Source organism: Eurypyga helias, unplaced genomic scaffold, assembly GCF_000690775.1.
Source record: "Eurypyga helias isolate BGI_N326 unplaced genomic scaffold, ASM69077v1 scaffold26572, whole genome shotgun sequence".
In the NCBI taxonomy this organism is placed as follows: Eukaryota; Metazoa; Chordata; class Aves; order Eurypygiformes; family Eurypygidae; genus Eurypyga; species Eurypyga helias.
This window is the reverse complement of record NW_010235713.1, coordinates 5787-25467: the sequence shown is the minus strand read 5'-3', so window position 1 is coordinate 25467 and position 19681 is coordinate 5787. Positions and strand designations below refer to the sequence as shown.

Genomic DNA, 19681 nt, shown 5'->3' with positions numbered 1-19681 from the left:
GTGGGATAAAAGACCAAGATGCCGTCCCAAACACTGTGGCAAATTCCCTCCAGAGAGGGTAGTGAGGCACTGGAACAGGTTGCCCAGAGATGTTGTGGATGCCCCATCCCTGGATGTCTTCAAGGCCAGACTGGATGTGGCTTTGAGCAACCTGGTCTAGTGCAAGGTGTCCCTGCCCATGGCAGGGGGTTGGAACTGGATGATCTTTAAGGTCCCTTCCAACCCAAACCATTCTATGATTCTATGAAATTCCCTGTGAAGCCAGCTATGCTCTCTACAGCTCCTGCTAAGATGTGCCATACCTCCCCTCTGGATTTCATGGCACTGCTTGTCACAGGAGCATGCAGCATTTACTGGGTGGAAGAAACTGGCCACAGCTCCTTTGCAGAAGATTTAAGGGGCCATCATCCTTCCCCCTGGTCGAGGTAGAAATCAGCTGTGGCCAGACTAGTTGCAAAGGAGGGGAGCAGTTGACACGCAGCGATTTTAGGAAGCACCACTTGTTCTGCAGCTGCTGGGTTTGCCATAGCTGCGTTAAATACTCCAGCATTTGCAGGAGGAGCCCCCGTGTCACAGCACCTCTGGAGAGAGGGCCGAGGGCCCCCCATGCCCCTGCCGAGTACAGCTCTTCACAGCTCATGAAAGGATGATACCTGGGCGAGCCTCCGAAGCAGGAGCTCTGACGATGGGCGATTCCAGTCGAGGAAGATCTCCGGTGCCAGCGTAACAGTCATTTCCAGCACCCTGAGCAAGCTGACCGACAGGTCGAAGCAGGTGGCACACACTTTCAGCTGGCGGCTGTCCACAAAGTTCCTCTCCAAGCGCTCTGCTGCCTGCTGGATCTGCCAAGCAAGGGAGAGAGCTCAACAAGGTGCCCCTTCCCCAAAGGAAGGACATGACCCCCCAGCCCAGCTCAGCTCCCATGCATGCCGAGGAATCGCTGCACTCCCAACCGCAAGAGTTGTGCCTTGAACCTCGCTGCGTGTAGGACACAGGCACCCATCGAGGGCCAGACCCCGTGGCACACTCACCTCCTGAATCATGCCAATGAACTCGGAGAAAGCCCAGTTCAGCTGGTTGAGGACGCTGTTGAGGAAGCTGGGAGCCAGGTCACGGTCGCTGCGGAGCAGGTCTGCCATGTGTCGCTGCAGCAAGGTGGAGGGACAGGGCTCTGAAACCAGACAGCGACAGCTTCAGTGGCCGGGGCCTGGAGCAGCCGCGGGCAGTGGGCAAGGACTAGTATGAGCAGAGATCTTGCTTGTCAGGCCTCCAAGCACTTTTTTGCAATGCCAGCCTGAATTAACCAGGGAAGAGCCCTGCGTGCTTACTGCTGCCCACGTGCACGGGAGCGCTGCCCTGCAGCTCACCATCCTTCCCGCTTGGCTCTGCAGAGGCCAACACTCAGCTCAGCATTAATTGCTCCCGATAGCAGTGTGGCAGCTGTTGCCCGGAGCCAGCACAGCCATCCCTGGCCTCACGTGGCTGTGCCTGCTTGCCCACATCGGAAGGGGCCTTCCTGGCAAATACCGCTCCTCAGAAACTTCTGCATGGAGCTGGGGCTGGTCTCTGCCCTTGGCAGGCTCAGGCAGGGCTGCCCGTGCTCTCAGGGCAGGCTGAGCCCCAGCACAGACACAGCCCCATGGTACGTGGCAGCTCGACTTTTTCCCTGTCAAGAGCACAAATGGAGTCAGACCCAGCAGCAGGGAAACACAGAGCCAGGGCTGCACAGGGCATTGGTCCCCACGGACAGGCAGGGAAAGGAGGGGGGCACAAATGGGACGGATGCTTCTTGCCGGAAAGGGTACCACAGTTCAATCCACAGACTGAATGTCAGGGCTTGGAGAAAGAAACTAACAGATTTACCAAGAATAAGAAAAAAAAATGCAACTACTTTTCCCTCTACTAGAAGCTGTTAGTGAGTGGGAGCAGGTGGGAACTCTGGCAGAACTGGCACTGTAGCTCCCAGAGGAATAAGCCATGCTGTGACTGCTGAAGGTCTTTGGGATGGCAGTCTGCTCAGAAGGCCAGCACGGGCAAAGGAAACATGGGGCGACCTCCATCACATCCCTAGGGATCAAGAAGCAAGGGGTAACTAGAGGCAGATTGCTAGCTGTGATTAGCAAAGCCAGCAAGGGATGGCAGGAGACCATCAGCTCAAATGGGAATGGGATAAATTCTTCTGTAAATACCCACTAGCAAGCACAATGAGCTTCTGATCTTATGGAGGACACGCTCTGATGTCTCACAGTGCATAATCACTTCGGGCAGCCCAAGATCCTGGCTTTGATCCTGCCTAAAAGCACATCTTTGGGAGGGGTTTCATCACAACAAAGGTTTTTTGATGTCCTACTCCCACCCGCAAGTACCTTCCCAGCTCTTGGCTACACATGGCTCAGGGAATGCCCAAGCCAGATGCCCTTTTTATGTATTTAGTGATCCTCGGTGGATTTCTCGCCCAGTGCCCTGAAACTGTGTAAGCCTTTAGCACTGAAAGTGTCCTGGAGCAACATTTCACAGCTAAATTGGGTGCAGTGGGAAGAGTCTGGATTTGTGCTTGGCTCCTATTCCCTTTATTTGATGATATTGGTTCTTCATAGCCCCCTCCATCTGGCAGGAGAGACAGAGATGCTGCTCTCCGGTCACTGCCTCCAGCTAGCCATGACTCCAGACCTTTATGATGGTGTTTCCAGTGGGAACAGCTCCAGCCTGTGCAGTTTCCCATAAAGAAACTGTCACAGCTTTGGCCCCTTCACCGTCTCTCCCTGAGCCTTGCCGGTTCTCCCACATTTTCTTTGGAGAGGTGGAATCAGGAGCGCATGCAGCATCCAGACCACAAGTGCGTGGCAGATTTGCACAGAGGGATAATGTGGTTTGGTTTGATTCTGGTTTTCCTTGCTCATAATTGCTGTTGTGTCATTTGTTCCTGTGACTGGGCATCAGGCTGGTATTTTCCAAAAGATTACAATAGGATGACAGGTCAAGGATAACTCTTCTGTAAGAATTATAGTTCAAGATCCTCAGAACTTGATGGTCACAAGGGGGAAGCGGAGAAGCCCAGGAGTCAACACTGGAGCCCACTTTGTTGTCTTTCCTGTCAGCGATGGACGGTGGGGCACAGCACATGCTTACAGAATTTGGAGATGACACTAAACAAGGGGCTTTGTTGAATGTGCTAGAGGCATCTGAGAAATCTGAGGGCTGGAACAAAACCCTGATCGTATTCAAGAGGCAGGAGAAGTCCTGTTGGTCTGTCACCAAAGCTTCTTGTACCAACATTTCAAGTCAGGACTGATCTCAACGTGAATTGTCCAGCCAAAGTGCCTCTCATTTGAAGGCAGCTTTGGCTTTCTGAAGGATGCTCTTATGCTTGTAATAACTTGCTTCATTCTAATTTTTCGCCAATGACTATTTCTTCATGGTCTTTTTCCAGTAAGCGGTGTGAATTTGCTCCAAATCTCCAATTCTAGGTTCTCAAATGCTTTCCCTGCTGCTGGCAAAAACTGTGCCAGTCTATAAAAGCATTAAAAAGTGGTGCCTCTTGTCAAACTTCTCCACAGTTACGTAGTTTTCTTAAGGTTTTAAGCTAACACCAAGAAACAGTGGGTTTTCTTGGCTTTTTTTGTTCCCAAGAGGATTCAGACTCTAAAGACACTGCGATCGCTGCTGCTCTTTGAAAGCAACATAAAGAATGAGCCTTGGGCTACAGCAGGAGCACCTTTGTCCCTTGCAGGGGTTCCCACATCAGGTTCTCCACAGGGCAATAATCAGCGGTATCCAGAAACCTAGCCCTGGTTAGGTGTTCATCCTAATCTGCAAGAAGTTCACCTTTGCTGAGGCATTTCCACCCAACTCCTCACATGTCAGTTCTCACTGCCCTTATGCGTGCCGTTTCAGACAGGGATGTCATTCCATCGGGAGTCCGGATACTCACCGATGTGCTTATTTCTTGATCTTGGCAATAGGATGTCGTTAGTGTTTCTAAAACCCGTAACTCCTTAATACACAAGCCACTCAATCTTGGCTTAGCCTTCATGACAACAGATAAAGATCAGTCACTGGAACAGAAATCGGTGGTTTTCCAAGGCCAGAAATTATGACCTCAATACATTTAATGTGGGCAGCAGAGCATGGCCCCAAGCGGTTAGAGATGTAGCCGATGCTTCCACAACAGAAACTTCCCCGCAAAAATATAACCAAAATGGTCAGAGGGGGGAAAAAAACCCCTATCTAGGTGGGGGGAAAACAGTGAATGAAAAGACAGAGCTCTTGAAGAAGATTATTAGGCAGCCAGAAAGCCCCAGTGCCACAGCAAACAAGGGTGGAAAGGTGCACTGAGACCAGGATGAAGCAAAGACGTAAGTTAAGACGTAAAAGGCAAAGTGAACATGATCAAAGACAGTCAGCAGCGGATGAAAGCAAGGAGAAAAGGGGTAATAGATGGAGGAGACACAAGAGAAACCATGACTAAACTGGCTACATGAAAAGTTTCTTCAACCACAGGAACAAAATCGAACAGAATTATTAAAAAAAAGCAGTAAGGGGAGAAAGTCTGACAATAGCAGAGGCTCACACTAGAGAGAGTTAAAAATTAATGAAGCGGGCAACGTGGAAACCTTCAATAAGTGCTCCTGCTAGATAATTGTCACGAAGCAGGGTCATGTACTTTCACCACAGGAAGATAATGATGTACTTAATAGTTCGCTAATGACCCGGGAAGATTTACAGTGGGGCTATTTGTGAGACTCCTTGGTCAGCAGCCCAAGGGGGGCTCTGGATGCTGCAGCACTTAGAGTAGAACTGGGAGCACGGAGGGGGAAAGCCCAAAATGGACCAAATTCAGGGGCAAAGCTGTTCCACCCAACGCAAATCTGAGCTTTTGAAAGGATCCAGATGCAGACGTGAAACAGCTGCTGCGCAGTGGCTGTCGGGCCGATGGAACAGCAGTGAAGAAGGGATGCTGGGGATGCAGCGATCCATGCTACTGGTAAACTCCGCCTGTTCTAAGCTGTATTTAGAGAGGACCAAAGGGAAGGTTGCAGGGTGAGGCGGAAGGAAAGCAAGCGGCTTTCAGAGAATGAGATGTCAATAAGGTCGAGTGCAACAAGGTCAGGATGCCCCAGCATGCGGCTGGGACCCGCGCGCGCCTCCAAAGCGAAGCGCTGGCAAACAGGCTAATGCAAGTTTTGGCTCTGTGACCGGCAGATCAGGGAGGCGCTGGAGCCAGCATGACACTGGCACCTCTGGGGCTGCTAAAAACATGGGAAGGGTCAACAGCGGGGCTCACAGAAAAGCAAAACCCCTTCTTTTCAGCATGAAAAAGGACCACGAAGTGAGTCTCCGCTGGTACACAAGCGCTTTTGAAGAATAAAATGTTACAACCTGCAGAGTTTAACCCAGCAGAGAAAGGCAGAGCAGCAGCAGTGGAAGATGGAAGATGAGGTTAGGTACATTCCCATCAGGAAAAAGTGCTGGGTTTATTTCTGAGGGTGAGGAACCACCATCACAAGGGCTTGAACAGTTCAACTGCCACCAGCTGATGCTTTTGGTGTTGTCAGACCAAGATGGGATTTCTTCCTGAAAGACCTCTTTGGCTTAGGCAATTTGCTGGACTTGAAAAGGGGATGTGGGTGAACTCTCTGGCCCACATTGCACAAGAGCTCAGCTAGATGAACTCATGGTCCCATCCACCTACCCTCCACTGCTTGGCCGATGTGTGGGCAGAGGGCCTGGGGCGGAGGAGCCTTGTGGTGCAACCTGAAGCCACCCTGCAGCTCAGTAAAAGCAAGACAGGCTGGGCTTGGCACAGGGCCACTGCTGCTGCTTGCTGTGTGTGTGCCGGAACAACACCCAGCTCTGCCTGCAAGACACCACGAAAGCAAAACAAGTTCCTACAGCAGCCACCCACCAGAACTGCCCCTGCCTCTGAACAGAGCCCCCCTCTGCTCTCAGGAGCCAAACTGGAGCAGAGCCCTGCCTGCGGGAGAGCTGTCTGGTGTCAGCACGGCTAAGGAGCAAGTCGGGGCAGGCAGGAGCACATGTGGCCTTTCTGAGCCTCTCCCCTTCCCTGGGCTGAGCCAGGCAGCCATCTCTTGCTCACCATCGTGAGCACAGGCAAACCGCAGCAGGGACGACCAGGCGCTCTGCACGTTTGGATACTGCGAGGCAGCGCCTGCACACCCCGCCGCCTGTGCAGAGTCCTCCGGGGAAGCATCCCCAAAGCAGGACAAGGCTGGAGGACCAGAGAAGAGGCCCAGGCTCCCTTCAGACTGGCCTGCAGAAGCAGAGCCAGACAAACAGGGATTTCCTTCAGCTCAGCAGTTTGTCCCCTTGTCCCTGCCAATGCTCAAACTGTAACAAGGCGAAGACTGATGGGTGGGAAGGCGGGGGGTCATGTCCTCTTCCTTCCCTGGGCAGCATCTCAAGGACACCTCTGAGTCCTATGTCCCTCTTCAATTAAATCAGCATTCATTATTGATTCAGTTGTGCCTTAAAATAGCAATCCCAGGAGCAAGTCCCCAGTAGCCAGCCCAGCCCACTCCGGGCTCAGACTGCGTGGAGCCACCTGGAGATGGATGGAGAGAGGCCTTGAAAGCCGAGGAGCTCTGCCTCTACCCCAAAGCTCCCAGGGATGTGGGGAGCTCAATCACCACCCCACAGGACTGGCAGCAGCCACTTGAGGGCTTCTTGTGCGGTAGGATGGCGAGGGGACAGGCGTGAGGTCCCTCCTCGGTGTGTACCAGGGCTTCCCCATTGTCCTCCAAGGATGCGGTTGGGCTCTGATCCCAGAGGTAACCCCGATAAAACAGCTGGAAGGATGGGTCCGTGATACAGCCTGAGAGACTACCACGTGGGCACCAATCCCCCTGGCACCTCCCAGGGATGTAGCCGAGAAAAGCGATCGTTGTGTGAAGCTCTCTGCCCCACCAAAAGAAGCGTCACTCTAGACAGAAGAGAGGAAGGAGGGAGCTCTCTAAAGCTACTTCACCAGACAAGAGAGGGGCACACAACAAACTTACTCTGGAAACTAGCAACAGAGAGATCTCCTGGGGACCCATGGGCAGGAGAGAGAAAAAGAGTGGTGTTAAAACAAAGAGGCAGCTCTCCCCACTGGACAGGGATCAGCGCCTGCCTCCCCATGTCAGGTTGCAACACCCCCTGTCCCCCATCCCTGGGCAGCTCTCCAGGGGCAAGGTCTGGCACAAAGCCTTTCCCACAGCAGAAGGAGGTCAGGAATGTACCCAGACAGGCCCAGGCCCTACTAGCGTGAAGCTGGGGATGTTCTTCAGCACAAGAGAGGTACCTTCTCCTCTCCACATCCTTCTCAGCTGCAACAAGGCTGAGGCACCCCTCAGTTCAGCAACAGTGCTGAGAACCAAACTGCCATGCCAAAGGCAGGACAGGCTCTGCCAGGCTCTTAGATGTCTGATTAAAAGACTCCCTGCTTGCAAACTTGTCCAGTGCCTTCAGACACTCGCTCCCTCTTACAGGGTAACTACTGTGTGGCATACTCGCCAACTCTTCCCACGGCAGATGCTCACTGCAGACATCTGAGAGCCTTCTCCCAGCCCTATGTTTTGGGGTACAGCTCTGGTGAGGGCCTCTTACCTCTCCTTTGAAGTGCAGAACCCCTCCTTGGGATGGATCTAACCCACCACCCAGCATGTAAGAGTCACCAGCCAGTGCAGATAAACTGGGGATGTCCAGGAAAGTCAATGCTGGCTAAAAAAGCTCAGGCCTGGATCCTTGGCTAGGATCCCCCGGCGTCAGCAGCCATCTCACCAGCTGGTCTGGCCCACAGCAGGGATGGCTGCTGGGGATGAGGCCAGTCCTTCCTCACCACCCGTCATCACCCTGAGTGCCAGTCCCCCACCCCACTCACTCTGCAGGCTGGGGAGGCTGGCGTCCTCGGGCTTGGTTTTCAGCAGGTGTGGGAGCCGCGTGTATCTGTACCCGAAGCCACAGCCCTGGTACAAGAGAGAAGGAAAGGTCTTAGAGGCTGGAAAAGAGCTGGGTTATGCTGCTACTGGAAGGTGAAATGTTCAGTGTCCAACCAGCCCCAGATGTTGAGAGGGACAGGGGTGCAGGACACTCACCCGCCACAGCCTGACGAGGATCCAGTTGGTTTGTGCCCAGGGTCGCTGCTCATAGGGAGCCAGGAGATTCTTCATCATGGAGATCCGCCTGCCAGATGACAGACACCGGTCAGCCGCAAAGGGTTTGGGGACAGGGGATGGAACAGGACCCAGGGCCTGTAGTGACAGGACCAGGGGTAACGGGTTTAAATTGAAACTGGGCAGATTTAGATTGGATATCAGGAAGAAATTCTTCCTGGAAAGGGTGGTGAAGCACTGGGACAGGTTGCCCAGAGAAGCTGTGGATGCCCCATCCCTGGAAGTGTTCAAGGCCAGGCTGGATGAGGCTCCGAGCAACCTGGTCTAGTGGAAGGGGTCCCTGCCCACGGCAAGGGGGTGGGACTGGGTGGGCTTTAAGGTCCCTTCCAACCCAACCCATTCTATGGTTCATAGTAGGACCCAAGGAACTGGGACAGAGCAAAGTCACTGGTACAGGGGTGATGGGAGGCTCCCTGAACCAACTCTGCTGCAGCTCCCGGACCTTTGGTGATGCTTGGCAGCCCACCTGTTCCCTATCCAGCCTTGCCACCACCCCAGCACTGCTCCAGCTCTCCAGGAACAGGCAGGGCAGCACTTACTGCTCTTCTGGGATCCTCTCTACAGCACGCAGCGAGTGGGGGTAGCACACGTAGCTGGCCAACGCCTGCATCAAGGAGTCCCGGATGTCTGTGGAGGAACGAGAAGGGGCTAAGCCAGGCACCAAAGGACACGCAGCATGCCAGGGAGCACCTGAGCACCAGAGGCGAGGAGGGACTGACTCGCACTTGCAGAGGCTCGGTGTCCAGGTTGTTGGGGAGAGCGTGCCTATGCTCAGGTAGCTAAGAAGCAACCCAGATTTGACATGGAAGTAGTTGGGACACAAGTCCTGCTCCCAAAAGGGTAACCTAGGTCATGTATCTAACCCTGGAATAAGCAGGACACACTGGACAAGGGCAGTGCCCAGCCTCTGTATGTGGAGGCATAAAGCACTCAACAGATTCAGCAGGTAATCCCAACAGAAGCCTGGTGACCTGGCAGTGGGACTGGCCAGGCCTGCACCACTATCACCCCCCAGTGGAGGAGTGCAGCTTTACCCGTGCCCACGATCCTCGAGTCAGCAAAATGCTTGGCCAGGATGGCAGCGAGGCGCATCAGGGTCTCTTCGTAGCCTGCAAAGAGAAGGAGGGATCAGGGGTCATGCCAACAGCCTGACAGGCAGCCTTGCATTCCCAGCATTACTGTGGACATGGCACAGGCCATGGGATTCATTTTTTCTGCAGCTAACTTTGCAGTTTTGTCTAGATGGGAAGGCACATTTTTCTCCAACAGAGCTTCTTGCCTCAGTCTGCAGAGTCCTAAGCAGTTACTCAGAGAAAGATAAAAGCCTGCAGCCGAGTTGGACAGCAAGGGAAAGATGCCCAGTGCTGCAGAAGAGGCTGAGCAACCCAAAGAACACCCTAGATCTATGCAGAAAAGCCATGTCCAGCCTGCAAGCCCTGAAGAAAACTTAAGAAAACACTTAACTCTACTGCTCCCTGAACAGCAGACACAGCCCCTACTTAATGGATGTGAACACTTCAGCTATGTCTCGTTGGTGGGAACAGAAGCTCTTCTTACCTTTGCGGGCCCTGGAAAACACAGAACAATTTGCTAAGAGCTTGCTGGGATCAATTAGTCAGGAGAAGCACAGAACGTGCATGGAGGGAATACACCTGAACACAGACTGTCATTAAGTGGGTGGTCATCTCCATAGGAACATGTCCAAATCCTGGGGGATTTGAAAGCAGTCCCAATTCCTCCACTCACAGCATGTTTTCCACCACCCAGAGACCAGCAGGCAGTGGCATGCACTCCCAGGGTAATCACATCTTCCAGCCTCCTTGGAAACAAAATCCATAGCTGCCGGTGATTTTCACTACAGCCTACCCTGCAACAGCTTTGGGCAAGGCACGGGCTCCCTGCCTAAACTCAGCAAGGGGTACCTACTCGAGGAACAGCACTTGGCACCTGCCCCACAGCACACAGACAACGCACTGGTACAGCACATCACAGCCAGGGAAGGGTACAGAAGGGATGAAGCACAAGAGATAATATAAGAAGGATATCCTTAACACAAGAAGGGTATTGACCGGTTGGAGCGAGTCCAGAGGAGGCCACGGAGATGCTCCGAGGGCTGGAGCCCCTCTGCTGTGGAGAAATCCTGAGCGAGTTGGGCTTGTTCAGCCTGGAGAAGAGAAGGCTCTGGGGAGACCTTATAGCACCTTCCAGTGCCTGAAGGGGCTACAAGGAAGCTGGGGGGGACTTTTTACAAGGGCCTGTAGTGACAGGACAAGGGGTAATGGGTTTAAATTGAAAGTGGGGTGGTTTAGATTAGGTATCAGGAAGAAATTCTTCCTGGAGAGGGTGGTGAAGCCCTGGGACAGGTTGCCCAGAGAAGCTGTGGATGCCCCATCCCTGGAAGTGTTCAAGGCCAGGCTGGATGAGGCTTGGAGCAACCTGGTCTAGTGGAAGGGGTCCCTGCCCATGGCAGGGGGGGTGGAACTAGATGATCTTTAAGGTCCCTTCCAACCCAAACCATTCTGTGAGTCTATGATTCTATGCCCAAGTACCACGATTTCAGCATAAGGATGTGGCTTGCTTTAGACTTTCTCAGGCCAGGATTAGCAAAGCCTCCCCATCCCCTCACCTGGGAGTTCCTCCATGCTGTTTACGGGGCTGAAGTAGTTCTTGAGTGCGCTGTAGCTGTTCATCGCCACACTGAGGTAGAACTCGGGCATGAAAGCAAAAAGTGAGCCCGTCCTGTCTCCATGCTCAATGGTGCGGATGCACACTCGCAGCAGCCAATATATGTCCTGCATCTTCTCCTGCCAAAGAGAACACAACAATCCCCGTTGAGTTTTGTCCAGCTTCTCTTTGGAGAATCATAAAAGTCAGCACCACGCTCAGACCTCAGAAACATCTCCATGTCCGAGGTGTTCCTCAGACCACCGCTCTAAGTTCGTTAACCAGACCTGTGCCATTTGGTCTTTCCACAGAGCTACAGAAGCGTCAGGTGGAAGGAAAGATCGGAGATATCTACACCAACGTCAAGCTCAGAGCATGACCATCCGCAACGTGACATCAGGTCAACCGTGGCATTGCCTCACTGAGCCCTGAAACCCCCCAGGAGCTGCTCCTTGGTAGGGTGCATCTGACTACACAGGCCTGACCATAAAACAGGGCATGCCAGTTTTTATTCCGAGTACACGGGCTGAAGGAAGCAGGCACTAGCAAAGCCAGCATCAATCTGCTGGAAAGAAAGCTGGTCCTTCATAGGAGTTAAAGGAGAACAGGCTGAAAGCTCATACCAACTCAGATCTTTGCAATAGGCGGCCGCAGCCTTTCAGAATCTGTGCCAGCCACTCAACCAGACTTACTGTCCTGAGGAACACCAGCCTCTTGCTTCTCTTAGCAAAAGTCAGGGGGTCCTAAATTAAAGCCAGGAAATTTAAGGGCCTCTACATAACTTTAAGCTATAAAAATCAGCACCAACAAAGCTGTAAAAAGAGGAAATATTATTTCATATCCTGCAATGCCAAGAAATATCAAAAGCAATAACAATTTGCATAAAAATAGATAGAGGAGGATTATACTTGTAATTAAAAAAACATAAAATCAGAGGTGCCGGTAAGTGATTTCATTTGCTTAGTGGCTTTTCTAAAGTGCGTGGCTACCATCTTTGGAGACTTATATGAGTTTATTCTGTAAATCAGATTAAGTAGTGTCAATCAACTAAATTGACTAAAAGACATCTTTCTCTCAACACTGACATGCAGCTCGGCTCAGCTGCTGCTTTCGTGACAAAAAGCAATTGTGCAGACAACATTAAGGTAAAGGAATCTGCATTTGGTTTTATTAAGACTTCATAACCTCAAAATGTCACCTCAGGTATTACCAACCTAGGAGAAAGCCTACACCAAGAGGATATAAAGATGTGATTACCCACAGTGTGGTGGATAAAATACAGCATTCTAATAAAATATGCTGAAATGGTCTTCCCACAGGGATGTTTTGAAGATGGGATTATCTACTTTAAAACTAAGAGTGTTTTTAAGCTGTAGTGCTCCCTTTCGTCTAACCTTGAGTCCCTCAGCTCAGAATGAACTAGTGACTCATTCCCCTGAGGAAGGAGCAGCCTCTCAGTGCTCTGACATCTCAGCACAGAGCAGGACTTCACCCCTGGACAGAACCAGTCTCTTTCTCTCCCCCAGCATCAGCAGTGCCTGCAACACTCGCACAGATGTGTCCCTCCAGTGCGTCCAAGTCCCAGGGACGGAGGAGCCTGCTGAGTGGATGTCTCCACTGGGAAGCAGCAGGGACCTGTGATGGCTGCGACATGGAGCCCTGAAGGTACAGGCAGTATGGACAAGCTCCTCTGTGCAGCCACATTTCTCTCCAGAGCGATCAAGCTCGGCTCCCGGGGCACATTTCACAGCCTGAGCCAGCTAGGGACCTGCTCTCTCTGCCGGCTAAGCAGACCAAGGCAGGCATGCAAGGCTGCAACCTTCACTCCCAGACGCTGCTGATTCACCCAGAAAGGTGACACCGCAGTCTGATGGAGGTGGTTAACAGACACCGGTGTTTAATACGACAACAGATCACCTAGAGACACCATCAGTGTTTCCGAACGGGCCATCGCAGCGCTACCTGCAGTGCACACTGGTAATGCCCCTCCGCCTTTCGAGAGCAGTCTGGGAGGCAAGGTTTATTTTCTGGCAAGCGCAGGCTACGCTAATGCAGCTGGAGAGCTTCTGCGGCGCAACACTGCGCTTTGCAATCCTGCTCTGAGGGAAGGAGGGGACGAGCAAAGAGCGCGTGAGTCAGGATCTGCCACTGCAGCACTGCCAGGCGTCTTCACGGGAACTACTGCTCTTCCCCTCCCTGTTTCCATCCTGGGACATGTGCAGAGACCCTGCTACCACTGCACGTTCAGGGAAACGTGTCTTCCTCCCCAGCACAAAAAGGCTACAAACACAGACGGGGCACGGCAATGTGCAAGGGGAGACAGGAAGAGGAGATCTGTGGAGCACAACAGCACAAACTGCTCATAAGAAAACAGACCAGAGACTTTATCCCGGAAAATGGTGAATGCAGGGAAGAGGGGACAACCTGTCCAAAAAATCACTGTGTTACTAAATGCAGAATGCACTCTCCCTACGTGGGAACCAAGTGAAGAAGGGGAGAACACCTGAATAAAATAAACCCTAGGCCTGGATTCTGCAGAATTCGGGAGGGGCAGCATTAGTGAGGCCCAGCTCAGGGAAATGGTTCACAGTAGCCTCTACCCTCTAGACATGCCCAGAGAACTCAATCTCCCATTGCTCAGCACCCTTCTGGCTGTGGTGCAGAGGTCTGATGCTCCAAGGGAAAGCCTATGACACCACACACACCTCAGAACAGACTGGTCTGAATCCTAACAAACTCTACGGGACCAAGTCGTAGACAGGAGGGTGTCCGGGCCTAGGAATCAGTCTCTGATGCACAAGAAGGGAAAAAAACCACCCAGAGATCATCAGCATTGCTCCAACGCCAGGGAAAACAACACCTGTGACATGTGAGCCGAGCAGCACGGATGCAGAGGCTCACTTGCTTGGCCTCCTCCGTGCTCACATTATGCTCCTGCTCACCTTTGAATAAATGGTGACATTTATCCAGGCGAGGCGTCGACTTAGGTGATTGAGCTTCTCGGAGAAGACCTTTTGGCTCTTCAGGAGTTCCTCATGGATGTCTCTCCTCTGAAAAGAGTGCAGAGATGTGAGGGCAGGTGTCACTGCCATTTATAGCATCCTTTTTCAGAGCTGGACAAACAATGCAAAAGCAAATACCGCCTTGGGGCTAGTTAGGGAGTACTGACAGGAGGGAAAGGGGTCAGCAGCCCTTCTGTGGAAGGAGTGGAAAGCAGTGCTATAAAGAGCACTTATCAGTCTCAGATGATGCAGATGCAGGTCCAGTGTGGTCAGCTGCTGTCAGGGATACTTTTTAAATGCATCATCAGATACAGTCAGTCTCTGACAGCTGGAATAGGATAGATGTGTCTCAAGTCCAGCACTGGAAGGTCCCTAACCCAGGAGACTGGCTCCGAGGTGTCTGCAGCATATGGAGGTTTGCAAACTGCTACGGCTTCTTTGGGAGAAGCTGAAGTGGTTGCTTTGATGTCTCTGTTTCTTGAGGCAGTGGTATAACAGGCTGGCACAGTATGAACCATGGCTGCCAGCAACAGGCAAGGGTCACTACCCCATCCAAGACATTGGCTGCTCCAAGGCTGGAAACCACCCACTGCGCTTCACCCTTTCTGCCAGATCCTGAGGCACTACCAGAGAAGGAAGCTGGGAGTCCAGAGACACTTACCCTCTTTGGGCAGCGGCTGATTTTTTCCTCTGTGTCTTTCAGTGCCATGGCGTATTCATTCACATCATCTGACACACCAACCATCTGAAAAACAAGAAGATTCCAACAATAAATGAGGGTATTTTTTTCCCTAGACACATAAGCATGCAACCAGATCCCCCATGGGGGTTAGAAGGAGAAGGAAAGGGCATACAGTCACTAAATAAGCAGAAAACAGAGTCAGTGTAGAAGCGTGGAGGCTGGGGAAATGGATTCCTGCATAGTGTGTGCCACTTACCTTCCCAAGCTGCTGGTGGACACTGAGGTTGTACATCATCACTATCCCATCGAGGATTTCCAGGAGGGAGTTCTCTGTGATGGGCTGGTCCGGCTCCTCTGGGGGTCTGCCCAGTAAGAGACCCTCGTTTCCATGGCTGCCTTCAACTGCAAATACATCCCCAAGAGAAGAGAGAAGTTCTCAGCACGGCATTTTGGCACCTCAGCTTCTTGCCTACACCTCTGTGAAGCCAAAGCCCCGCGGTGTCTGTAACACAGTGCTCCTTCCCAGCCCATGCCATTCACTAGATACACTAACACACCATTCCCGTCTCCCTGCCTGCACCAGGCTGACATCCAGAGCTGCTCTAACAGACCCAGGCCATGAAAGTCCCACTTCCTCAAGCCCTGTATGTGCTTTGGAGGCCTGGCCGGCCCCAACAGCAACAGTGCTGCTACTGCACATGTCATCCCCCATCTGATCTGCATTCAGGGCAAGTGTGGCTACAGCTGTCTCTGAACTACCTCCCTGCACTTGCCAGAACCTAGGCAGCATCTTCTTACAAGCAGAGAGTGACAGCGTCACAAGTGTCATGTTCAGGTGATTAACTGTGGACTTGTGGGTGTCAGCATGCCCTGGGAATGGGAAGGAGCAATGCTGAGAGCAAATATACTGCATTCTTCTTGAGAGAACTGGGGGCTGGAAGGTGCCATTCTCCCAGGGACCACCTGGGCCACACTACCACATAGCAGTACTCACTGTCCTCCTCTGTCCGCTGCTCTACACTTAGTGTGCGCACTTTGATCTTCTCCAAGGTGCCAAGAGGCCGCCGCGGGTTCATCAGGCTGACAGCTGCCGTGCTGAGGAAGCGGTTGGCACGGCCCAAGGTGGGGGAGCTGAGCCAGCCAGGTCTGGCAAGAGGTCCCCCAATGGCCAGGGCGGCAGACGGACGCTGAGACTGAAACGAAATGAAGAGAGAAACAGTCCTAGCTGTTTGGTTGCCTGTTATTCCTCCCTTGTCCCTGCAAGGGTGCTGGTACAGTGGCCACTGGAAGGTGAGCAGGTACCCTTCCTACCACACTGGGTTAGCCAATGGATATTCTTTCTTCTAGAGGCACCTGCCAGGTACAAGCAGCAGATCTGCACAGCAACAAGCTGCTCTGTCTGCAGTTGCCTTGCAGCCTTTCACATGCAAGCACCATGAGCCACCGTGGAGGGGAGGGGGCATGTTCAGATTAGTGGGCAGTGAGAGAGCAGAGCAACTAAAATTTTGCTGCTCAAATCTGGTGCATCTGGGACCTTGCTCCAGTGACTCTCATGCAAATTCAGCCATTTATCTTGTTGCCCATGGACTGGTTACTATCATGGCCCAGACACTGCCTTCCTCTAAAGCAAAGCTTTTCTAGCCAGAGGCTGAGCTTGCTGCCTGGCACCAGGGTGAATAGCAGCATATGGCTCACCTGTGCTGCTGATGCTGCCGATTCTTCATCCTCATCGAGATCGTCCATGGTCACTGCCTGCAGCTCCGCAGGGTCGATAAGGACATTGGCCTTTGCAGCCAAGTCATCTGCACAGAGCACACCAAAGCAGCTGTGAACGCAGGAATCACCCTTCACTTCACACAAGGCAGCCCTAGGCTCATTCTCTTCCCTCCTTCCTGGCAGCAGAGAAGCTGAACGCTGCCTCAGAACAAGCTCGCTTTCCTCCCAACTTCCTTAGGTGGACCGGGTCTGCCCTTGCTAACACAGCAGAGACCAAGCAGTGATGGGTGCTGCTCACCCGGGAACCATTCCTGTTCCTGGTCCCACCAGCAACAAATAGAATAACTGAGGAACCAGGATACAACTGCCAGGGCCAAACTGGACTTGCCCACGGGAGGTAACTCAGGGCCTGAGACCATCTGTTAAGCGTTCAGCTCTTCAATGCTGTCCTGTGGTATGTCCTGAAGTCACTAGGACAGCAGGTCCCCTCCAAGACTCAGGCCAGAAACCACTCCCAGACCAAAGGAAGGCTGCACTGATGGCTGTGTGGTACAAAGCCTGAACGATGTGTCCTCTAGTCCATAGCCCTGGCGTTAAAGCTGGCCAAGACGACCTTGATGAGACACCAGAGGAGATTACATGGTTCTCAAGTTAAGTAATCTAATTTCGAACAGCCGGGGATCAACGTGATACAGGGAAAATGGTCCTGATCTTGCAAACACACTGGGGAATAGCTCTCACACTGTGAGAGCTCCCAGCCCTTGGCTGTGGTGCAGCAGGAGCAGACTACCTCCTTCCACCCACCAGCCACAGGCCACATTCAGGGATATAAAAGAGTAAACTGTTAACTTAAAGGATGCTCCATCCAAGATGGATGGTGTTTTCTACAGGGTAACTTGCACCTCATTAAAATACAAGTCTCCCCTCCATGAATTTAATCACAATTAATTACTCATGGCTCCCTCTGGGGGATGTCTCTTGGGTGAACTCCAGCCAGGATGTGGATGCAGATATCGGAAATAAGAGCACTCACCTTTCAGAGTCTTCTTGAGATGAGACAGGAGACCTCCGAGTCGCTGAAGGTCAAAATAATCCACTTTCCCATTATAGAAGAGTTGAGGAGGGACATACGCCTCTAAAGCGGAGAGGGAGATTTGTTTTCTCCATGAGTCCTGTGCACAGGACCCACGCAGATGTGTAGCCCTTCCTAAGACAGACACCAGGGCCCTGCCTGGACCCACGTTTGGTGACAATTTTTGTGGTCATAAAAGCTCAAGTCATTAAGGCAGAGGTGATTTCCACGATGAAGCAAGCACTAGAGCCACGCAAAAAGAGAAGTGACACCGATCACAAGACTCCCAGCACTTCCTTCTTTCCAAACCCAGCAGCTCTGCACCTGGCTACTCCAGCTCTGTCCCTTAGTTCCCCACAGGGACCGTAAGGCCCTTTCTTGAGAAAGGGTCAGCCTAAAGCAATAAAAGGGAATGCCAAGCAGATTGTGTCAGGACAGCAAGACAAGGGTTGAGGGTGGGAAAGCAACTGGCACTGACTTTCTCCTTAACCCCACAGTCTGGGAACCATGAAAACAGACAAATACCTTCCCCTAAACTTTGACTGTGGGTCAGTGAGCTGCCCTCCTGCAAACCCACCATCAGTACTGGACTCTGGTCCAGAGCATACAGTGGGAACTAGCAAACGGTACAGGTGCTCCCTTGCAAGTCTCAGGTCTGGATGTTAACTGGAACAGATCTGCACACAGGCATTTCCCAGAGTGACTGGGAACTACAGACACAGGATGACAGAAGGATCAAGTACCCTTGAGAAACACAAAATTTCCAGTATCCTGGAGAGCACTGCCAAGAAGCAAATCCTTCAAAGCTGCTCCTCCAGGCCTTACCTTCGCTGCTCAGCACGGCAGGGGTCTTTGCCTTGTGGCCATCCCAGAAGAAACGCAGGGCAGTGATAAGCCGGTGCAGGAAGCACACCATGTACTCCGGCGGGCACAACACAGTTAAGTTCTAGGGCAAGAATGAGAGTTCAGGCATCAGGGCAGGTGTGAAATTGCATCTTAGTCCCAGTGGCCACACAGAGCAAGCAGAAACTGTGTGTTCTCAGCCGTGCTAGCATCTATGGCTTCCTGCACTGGGAGAGAGCCCAGCACTGATGACAAGGCAGCAGTTTCCACATCTAAAAGGTCCTGGGCAATGAAACAACCAAGTGGTCTGACACAGAGGATGGATACCACATGCTCTACCATGAAAGATGGGGCTGATCATGAACACAGAGATGCAGGTGAAGAAAGGGTTTCCTGCAACAGTGGATCCTACCCTCCAAAGCTGCAGGCCAACAGCCTGATCCAGGGCCAGAAGAGCAGTCCCCACCCAAGCCGGGAAGAGGATGCCAAAGCCAGCAGGCCAGTTGTGGCAGAGCACTCCACAGCCATGCTCCCCAAGAAGTTTTAGGTGGATGTTCAGCTCCCACCCAAGACTGTTCCCAAGAAATGCTTTCCTATAAATCACTGCACTGAACTTGGATAAGCTGCCCAGTTTCTAGCCTCAGATCTTCACCCTCCTCCCCACTCCCTGCCGTACCTAGACTTCAGCTGATCTACTGCTGGAAGCAGCCCGGCCAAAAGGGCAAGAACTCCCACCCAAAGGTGCCAGAGAGCTCGCAGGGTGAGGCTTGCGGGAAGGCTGTCCCTCTGACTCACCCCTCTGTTGCTAGCGTTCTCCTGAAGAAACTTGCGGAATTTGTTTAGGAAGATGTATCTGGAGGCTTCCCCCTGGCAGGAGGAAAAGCAGGTGGTAAACCTGTACCTTACAAGCCCTGTGACGTGGAGCTGCAGCAGCAAAAGAACCACAAAGCACTTACCCCTCCCCTGTCCTTGTTGTTCAGCAACAGCTTCAGAATCTGAACCTGGAGACCTTCCACCACTAAAACGGGGACACGTCTGCCATCAGAAAACAAGCACTGGAGAGCAACCACCCATATTACCCCAACTGCAGTACCCTGTCCCCAGAAGAAAGGCTGCCTCCTCAGCAGAGAGGGCCCAGAGAGAACCAGTGCCAGCAGAATGCTAATCCCATCCCTGTGAGAATTTTCTCCTCTGTCACCCAGCAATAAAGACATCCACAGCCAATAAACAATGCCTCTAGAGGAGAATTCCAGGTTGCTCATGTCCCATGGTGGGACGCTGCAGGTGTGTGTAGTGGGGTCCCAGCGCTCATAGCTCTCCACCAAATAACAGCGTGGCTGGCCCCCACCGCTGCAGCACAGCCTGTCCGGGCAGGAACACTGCCGGACTGCAGGTTGTGAAGGGGATCTGGAAACAGCTCAAGGGTTGGTCCCCCTGCCTACACAAAAGGTATGGGATCCTGGCAATTCCTCTCCTTCCTCACAGACCTTCAATGCGTTTCTTGAGCCGCTGGCAGCCTCTTTCATATGCC

General features: G+C 52.4%; 1 protein-coding gene across 1 annotated transcript in view; it reads right to left on the bottom strand.

Moving 5' to 3' along the window:
• The window catches only part of RNF123 (ring finger protein 123), a gene marked incomplete at its 5' end in the record, with an annotated part of 34956 nt that overhangs the window by 9520 nt on the left and 5755 nt on the right, over positions 1–19681 (bottom strand). Inside the window, 17 exons of the mRNA XM_010146857.1 lie at positions 654–842; positions 1032–1171; positions 7880–7964; positions 8094–8181; positions 8711–8798; positions 9206–9280; positions 10798–10975; positions 13778–13885; positions 14499–14582; positions 14776–14921; positions 15514–15712; positions 16215–16321; positions 17269–17370; positions 18133–18253; positions 18946–19017; positions 19107–19168; positions 19638–19681. The exon at positions 19638–19681 is cut by the window's right edge and continues 68 nt beyond it. Coding sequence (XP_010145159.1) covers positions 654–842; positions 1032–1171; positions 7880–7964; positions 8094–8181; positions 8711–8798; positions 9206–9280; positions 10798–10975; positions 13778–13885; positions 14499–14582; positions 14776–14921; positions 15514–15712; positions 16215–16321; positions 17269–17370; positions 18133–18253; positions 18946–19017; positions 19107–19168; positions 19638–19681 — 1888 coding nt within the window. The remainder of the gene's footprint in view (positions 1–653; positions 843–1031; positions 1172–7879; positions 7965–8093; positions 8182–8710; positions 8799–9205; positions 9281–10797; positions 10976–13777; positions 13886–14498; positions 14583–14775; positions 14922–15513; positions 15713–16214; positions 16322–17268; positions 17371–18132; positions 18254–18945; positions 19018–19106; positions 19169–19637) is intronic.